Genomic DNA, 7,577 nt, shown 5'->3' with positions numbered 1-7,577 from the left:
TGACAGAGCATGATAAGATCCCTTACAGCCTGACAGAGCATGATAAGATCCCTTATAGCTTGACAGAGCATGATACGATCCCTTACAGCCTGACTGAGCATGATAAGAGATAGCAGCAGCAGCCCCCCCCCCCCCCCCCCCCTCCAAACTGTACGGATGCTGAGAGTAGGAGGGGGAGTGAAAGATCATTTCTCTCTCTCTCTCTCTCTCTCTCTCTCTCTCTCTCTGTACTTAAATCTCCACACAATTTCTCTCCCCGATGTCTGTCACTAACTCCTTCCCTCAGGCCACAGTTGTCTTCATGACTTAAAAAACACTCCATACACCTCGTAGAGCAGAGCGCACAGTACTGTAGTCTATTTCTGTATTCTATTCCCAGCCCGCTCTGTAAGGGGCGATAGCACCTGAAACGGGAGTCACATAATGAAGTCTTTTGGGTCTCTTGTAAACTTCATCTCCTTTGTTCCCCAGAGGGATCAACTAACCAACCCCACAGAGACTTTGATTATGTAGCTTGTTTGTGTGACTTTTACTGAATGTGCCATATCACGTGTGTGTGTGGATGCGTGTGTGTGTGTATGCGTGTGTAATGTTTTGAAAAGCTGTGGAAGTTTTCATCTTGGCATGCTCCATGAATATTTATATGAGGTGTTTTTTCCCCTGATGTGAAATAGACAGGGCCTGAAGGCCTGATTTCCGGCTCTTTGCTCTCCTGTCTTTCTCTCTCTGTCTCTCCCCTCCGCTCTTTCTCTTAGTAATTGTTCTCGCAGGTAGAGGCTTGTGGGTGCTGGGAGGCCTGGGCTGGGCTAGCCTAGCCGTGTAGCTGCGTGGTGCTGCGCTGGGGGAAGAGTCTCCCAGGAATGCCCCATGGGGCACAGCTGAAGAATGAGCTTTTGTTGCTCCTGTCTTTCCCCCTGGGATGTTTTGGCTGCTGAGAGCTGAGGGGATGACAGGGATAGGCGTTTCCTGGACAACTCTGATGGTTGGGAGGGGAATTAGGTTGGATGGTTTTGGTTAGTGGTTATCATTAACAGTCTTGGTTAGGGTCAGTAAATATGACTGTACGCCCTGTTCTTACATGTCCCCATCTAGTCACACTCCTTTAAATTGCAACAGTCCTGAGACAGATGAACTCATAAAGGGGTCTCTGCTTTTATTGTGCTATCTGTGGGCTGAGCTGGTTGTGATTAGTTTGAACTTGGTGAACTCCGCATATGAAATGTGGAAAGAATAGTTTGGATTGGATTAGGCTGCATTGATATGTTCAAGTGGATCCCATTCATCCCCACAGTGGGCAGATAGGTGTAGGAGTGGCGACTGCCTGGTCTGATGCTAGGCTGCCATCTGCTGGCATGAAAAGGGAACCTTTCAAATGATAGCTGTTGGTTATGTCTTAATCGTGTGGAGTGGCTTCCTCTCTTCGTCTTCTTGCCTTCACATTCACTGATGTGAAAAAGTGGACAGGTGAGAGCAAATTCACAGGAAGTTTCTTATCCACCATATTGCCTTTACCTGGCCTAATGTTTTCGGCTCAGTGCAGATTATGAAGAGAAGACTGATAGTGGAATCCACCACATTATTGAGATGCACCCAGTAACTGCCAGGGTGAGGAATGAGATGCACAGTGAAACTGACTTTTGGATGAATGATTGACACCAATCCTTTCCTCCATACAGAAAACCCCAAGCAATGTGTCACCTGTGCAAAGGAGTACTACCAGTAAGTTAATTCTTGTTGAATCATCTTTCTTATAGTTCCACTGCAGCCTGTAGAGATATTGTGCTGTGGCTCACCTTTCTGTCTTTGTGGAGGTTCGGGCCTGATTGCCACACGAGCTGCCCAGACAGGACCTACAGTGTTATTGATACCATGACATGTGCCAAATGTGAAGACAGCCACTGTGCCAACTGTGATCAGTCCCAGTGCTACTGGTGTGAGGAGGGCTTCTATGTTTCAGGTAGGACCTTTCATTCAGTTGATATTTCAACTCTGGGTTGTGCCACTGAGTCAGTTGGTAAAACACAGACTTTATGTCGTTGATTATTAAACGAATGTGTGTGTCTCCAGACGGAGAGTGTGTGGAGCAGTGTAAGGAGGGTTTCTTTGTCGACGAGGAGAGTCAGGAATGCGAATCATGTCATCGTATGTGTCGAACGTGCGGCGGGCCCAACTATGACGACTGTGACTCATGTGAGGATGACTTCACTCTGAAGGACGGAGAGTGTGTGGACAACCACTCCGCTTCCTGCCCTGACAAACATTTCCTCAACAGTAAGGCCTCATCTGACCTTAATACTTACTTAACTAACATTTCATATAAGTTCAGGGGTGTGCAACTGGTGGGCCAAATCTGGTCCCTGCCAAGGTTGTCCAGTGCAATATAGTCTCACTATTTGAATAAATATTTGCTCAGGTCAGGGGGAATGTGAGCAGTGCCACTCCAGCTGTAAGACATGCGCAGGCTCTGGGAGGGAACAGTGTAACACCTGTGACACAGGTAAGATTTGAGTGCATGGTATTTAGTATCTGAGTGCTGTGTTCTCCTCTATCCTCGGCCTGGGGTAGTTGCCAGAGTTTGCTTGTGTAATTGATCTGCTTTCACCTGTTTTAGTCATTCTTAAGTCATCTTTACTGTAGTTTTATGGTGTGCTTCCATTGTGAAGGTGAAGCGTGACACTTTCCATTTAGAAAATACTAGATTTTATTGAAGAATAATCCAAACGTGGTGTACGGTGACACCTGCATGCTTGTCTGGCTCTGTAGAGCGCTTTCTGATGGCCCGCCAGGCGTGTGTGGCAAAGTGCCCGTCTGGTACTTTCGGCAATTCCACGTCGGGCCACTGTGACGACTGTCTGCCAGGCTGTGTTCTGTGCCAGGATGCCCATCGGTGCCAGAGGTGCCGGACTGGACACACACACCTCTACCTGCAGGGCGACCAGTGTGTTCCCGAGTGCCAGAGGTCAGATCTACTCATCAATCTTTCCCCATTTTTCCATCCCTTCCCCCTGAAACTGATCTGTGACTTTCACATATGTATATACACACACAGTACACTCTTACACACACGCTCCAACTAGAATGCTGTAGGTGTCTTTTTTGTTGTTGTATCATGTCATCAGAATAGTTTTCTCCCCACTTGCAGTCATGTTCAGTTCTGTAAAACCCCCTTCACCTCTCCCCTCCTGTCCTATGTGCAGGGGTTACCCTAAGGGTGGCGAGTGCCAGCCCTGTGCCCCAGAGTGTGCCTCCTGCCTGGGGAACGCCACCCACTGCCTGAGCTGTGAGACCCAGTACTTGCTCCTGGAGCACTCTTGCAGAGGGCACTGTCCCGAAGGGCACTACCCCAATGAGCGAGAGTGTCTACGCTGTCCACCCGACTGCATAGAGTGTAGCCAGGACGGCCTGTGTAAGGGTAAGGCTGCTGCACGGGGAGCAGAGGTGGAGGGGTCAGGGTAAAAGGGGGTGGAGGGGACGTCAGCCACAGTACGAAAATATCCACTTTCTTTCTAATCTCCTCTATTCAGCCATAAAAAAATCATGACATTCAATATGGCGGCCATATTAAGTGTACCAATAGGAGTAATTTTATATCTGTGTTTATCATTCTCTCTCTTCCTGTGTCTCTGCACCAGAGTGTGAGGAGTACTACTTCCTACATAAGGACCAGTGTGTAGATGACTGCCCAGAGGGCTTCTTCCCCAGCGAGGAGCAGAAGGAGTGTGTGCGTTGTCACACCGACTGCGCGTCGTGTGACGGGCCTGACTCAGATGACTGTCATATGTGCAGGCACCCCGCGGCAGTGCGCTACAACGGGGAGTGCCTGTCCCAGTGTCCCTCAGACACTTACCACAACGTAGCCACCTTCGAGTGCCAGGGTACTGGGATTATACACACAACTCATTTTACCATAATTGGATCGTCTCATGACCTACCATAGGAGGCATTTATTTTGTGAAGTGACAGTGCTGTGTCTAACGGATAGGCTGTGTCTAACAGATGTGACGTCTGTCTCTCAGACTGCGACAGGTCGTGTCACACCTGCTCAGGTCCCGAGCCCTCGTCCTGCCTCAGCTGTGGGCCCAACATGCGAAAGGACTCCAGTGGCCACTGTGTCTTCTATAGCCAGTGCTCCCTGCGCTCCTACAAAGATGAGGAGGGCGACTGCCAGACCTGCCACCCCCTCTGCCACCGCTGCTCAGGGCCCACCAAGGAGCACTGTCTCAGCTGCAACCCGCAGACCTTCCTGCTCAGTGAGTCACCCGTCAGCACTGACTTACAATTAATGAAAATGTCCAAGTAGTCTCTCCCTGTTTCTGTCTGTTTTCTTATGGTTTTGTTCGTAATGAACATGACCCAGTTGTTCTGTGGTTAGATGATATGATGTGTGTTCTTCCTCTAACCGTGTTGTTTTTTCTGTGCTCGTCAGACAACATCTGTGTGAATGAGTGTCCGGTGGGTTTCTATGGGGATGGGGACGAGCGTGTGTGCGAGCGATGTCACTTCAGCTGTGTGTCGTGTGTGGGACGCCACAGTGTCCAGTGTGCAGCGTGTAAACCCAGCCTGTTCAAACAGGGACGCAGCTGTGTCGAGACCTGTGGTGACAGGTAGGAGACACACACACATCAGTGAAGTCTGAAGAGCCAATCATCACTTATAAGTTACAGACAAGTTTAACCCTGGGTGCCAGTCTGTTTCTGCTTTTTTTTGTGGGAAAAGGAGTTGGCAGGTGAGCAGAAACAGGCATCTTCACTGTTTGTGATGAACCGTTACAAGTTCTTTACGTCTCTCCTTTTCTGTAAGTCACTTCGGTAATACCATCACCTGGACTTGCGACCGGTGTGACCCGTCGTGTAGCAAGTGCAGGGGTAGGGGCAGTGCGGACTGCCTGAACTGCCGTGATGGATACCTCTACCTGAAGCAGTCGGGCCAATGCCTCCAGACGTGCCCCACAAACTACTTCCCTGACACCAGAGCCAAAATCTGCCGCAAGTGCCACCCCACCTGCAAGACCTGCGAAGGTAAAGGCCAAATGGAACTTGCGCTCAACCTGCAATAAGGGAGAGACACAACCTAGAGACACAAGTAGCAAAGATCAACTCACTTTACTTGCATCACCTGAATAGCAATATCAACTGCTGCACTGGTTTGCATGGATATCACTGAAATCTAGTAAAAGCTCAGACTTGAAAGTTACTAGGATGTAGTGATGGTAATGTGAGCCGAGCAGCATTGACTTTGTTGAGTAGGAAGGTCATTTGATCGTCCACAAAAGGTGGTGAGTATGTTGAATTTGTGGCACAGAATTCCTGTTTTTCACTAAATGTTGCATTACAAACGGTGTGCCATATTGAATGCTGTACTACTGACTTCTTAGTAAGTATGACAATGTTGAGTTCCTCCCTCTGTTCTCTGTTTGCAGATGAGGGAGCCCTGTTCTGTAAGTCGTGCTTCGAGGGCTTCAGGTTTTTTGGAGGGATATGTGACTCTCCCTGTCTCGTAGGACTTTACGCTGCTTCAGCTATTTGGGTAACTCCCTCTACGGCCTCCTTCTCCAGTTCTGGTGCTAAAAATCAGGAATTATCCCAATAACTGGGAATATTCAACATCCCAGTCTGATCATCTGTGCATGTATGTGTGTTCCCAGGGCTTGGATCCACAGTGTGAGAAGTGTGACCCGTCCTGTCTGGACTGTAAGGGTCCTGGTCAGTGGAACTGCACTGTGTGCCCAGCCAGCCAGCTCCTAGCTGACGACGGCCGCTGTCTGTCCTGTTGCGGCAACGAGACCAGACACGACGGCAGCCCCCTCCCCCGAGAGTGTTGTGACTGCCGGGCATCACAAAGTAAGCGAAGCCCCCCCCCTCCGCACTTTCCCATGGTTTATTTGACTATGTGAAAGCGAGCTACTGGTTAAATACCACAATGCAGGTTTGATTGAATTGGACTCTAGGTCTAAGCCATGCTGTATTGTGTGGTTGTATATTGCATACAAATATGCTCTTGGCAAAAAAATGTATATTGCAAGTTACAACATAAATATCAAAGCACTATACTTTCTGTGGTGACGATTCACTGACCCCTAACCTTGACCCTTTACCTCCCACTGTGTCATCCCCAGTGGAGTGCGTCTTTGGGGTGAACTTTGTGTTCCTGGGCATCGAGGAGCTGCCAGAGGGACATCTCAAGGTCTTCATCCTGGCCATCGTGCTCCTGGTGTCGGCCCTGGGTGCCGCTGTCTTCCTGTTCCTCCACTTGCGCTCCAAAGCGGGTGCTGGTTTACCCCAGACGAAGGCCAATGGCTACAAGAAGCTGGGCGCCAATGGGGGCTGGGCTGGGTCAGACTTAGACCCCGCTTCCTCCATTGGCGACTACAGTGACCGAATCGTTGAGGATGACGAGGAGGAAGAAGATGATGATGATGAAGATATTGTGTATATGGGTCCGGATGGTACAGTGTATCGGAAGTTTAAGTATGGACTCCTGGAGGAAGACGAGGACATTGAGATGGATTATGACGACGAGAGCTATTCCTTCAGATAAAGAGGAATGTAAACACAACCAGAAACCCTCAGGTGTGCCCACTACTTTTATACAATATTTATTACCTTCTGTAGTAGTGATATATCCCAAGATGTTTACACACAAACACCTCTAAAATGTTTCCTGACCTCGATAGTGAATATCTAAATATTTGGCACAGTAGTAGGGCTTAATATGAGGGTCTTTGAGGGAATTTCTTAAATAGTGCATTGTATTTTAGACTTGCAGGTTGGTTTGACATTTTTGAGTTTTTATTTGGACTTCTAAGAGTTAGTTTGTCATTTTAGTTCACTTTTGAAGTCCAAGCACTTTGTAATCAATATTGCGAGACGAATGAGACAGAGGCTGATCGCATCACTGAGAGATTCATCCAGTTTCACTCATGCACTGCTAAAGGGACAGAGGTAGAGATAGAGGTGAAAATATTTTTATGTAACTTATTTTGATTATAGAATTGGAGCTCATAAAAATACTTAATCTCCCTGAGTTTTTGGATCCCATGCATGTGAAAGAGTAGTGTTGATTTATAATAATCAGAATGATAATGTTCTCTTTGTTGAGGTGAATCAATGTTTCCTTGAATAAAGTTGGAGTTACTGTGAGAATGTTTTCTGGAATTCTGCTGAGTCATTGTCATGAATGATTAACACAAACAAAATGTACTGAGGCATTTCAGTTGGGTCACTTCAACATAACACATGGGCTGTGGCTGAAAACTTTACTAGCTGTTAAAACCTTGCTTCATTCTCAGTAGTTGGTATTCAGACTTACCTTACGGGTAGGTATAACAGGCTTGGTTGCGTGTTGTATAAATGTCATTCAACCACTGAAAACCCTCCCACTTGCTGGCCAACATATTTTCCTGTGAAGTTATTCAATAGGGTTTTCAATACATTTGTCTTAAACCATCCCTTTAAATACGGTGTAACTTAAATTAGAATTTTGTCCACAGACTAGAATCAATCAAGAAAGGGTTCAGTAAGAGAATGGGTTCAATAAAAGACACATTTTAACACCAACTGGTAGATACATTTTGTTTT

At 47.4% G+C, this 7,577-nt stretch overlaps 1 protein-coding gene across 1 annotated transcript; it reads left to right on the top strand.

Moving 5' to 3' along the window:
• The first annotated feature begins 1,562 nt into the window (after positions 1–1,562).
• LOC139410710 (proprotein convertase subtilisin/kexin type 5-like) lies at positions 1,563–7,556 on the top strand. The gene is made up of 13 exons (XM_071156137.1): positions 1,563–1,719; positions 1,812–1,957; positions 2,068–2,271; positions 2,414–2,497; positions 2,764–2,959; positions 3,198–3,412; positions 3,633–3,875; positions 4,017–4,250; positions 4,427–4,604; positions 4,801–5,018; positions 5,420–5,526; positions 5,645–5,840; positions 6,116–7,556. Exons 1-13 carry the CDS (start codon positions 1,646–1,648, stop codon positions 6,535–6,537), a joined length of 2,517 nt encoding a protein of 838 aa, XP_071012238.1. The 5' UTR covers positions 1,563–1,645; the 3' UTR covers positions 6,538–7,556.
• Positions 7,557–7,577: the final 21 nt, after the last annotated feature.

Source organism: Oncorhynchus clarkii, chromosome 6, assembly GCF_045791955.1.
Source record: "Oncorhynchus clarkii lewisi isolate Uvic-CL-2024 chromosome 6, UVic_Ocla_1.0, whole genome shotgun sequence".
In the NCBI taxonomy this organism is placed as follows: domain Eukaryota; kingdom Metazoa; phylum Chordata; class Actinopteri; order Salmoniformes; family Salmonidae; genus Oncorhynchus; species Oncorhynchus clarkii.
The sequence above is the reverse complement of the archived record's forward strand: the minus strand, read 5'-3'. Positions and strand labels throughout refer to the sequence as shown.

What these genes read in the sequence shown, in the direction of transcription:
- LOC139410710 (XM_071156137.1), top strand. Translation starts at nt 1,646, where the DNA reads ATGATTGACACCAATCCTTTCCTCCATACAGAAAACCCCAAGCAATGT. An exon ending in TGTGCAAAGGAGTACTACCA is followed by an intron (nt 1,720 to 1,811) that starts GTAAGTTAATTC and finishes GTCTTTGTGGAG; the next exon opens with GTTCGGGCCTGATTGCCACA. An exon ending in CCCGCAGACCTTCCTGCTCA is followed by an intron (nt 4,251 to 4,426) that starts GTGAGTCACCCG and finishes TGTGCTCGTCAG; the next exon opens with ACAACATCTGTGTGAATGAG.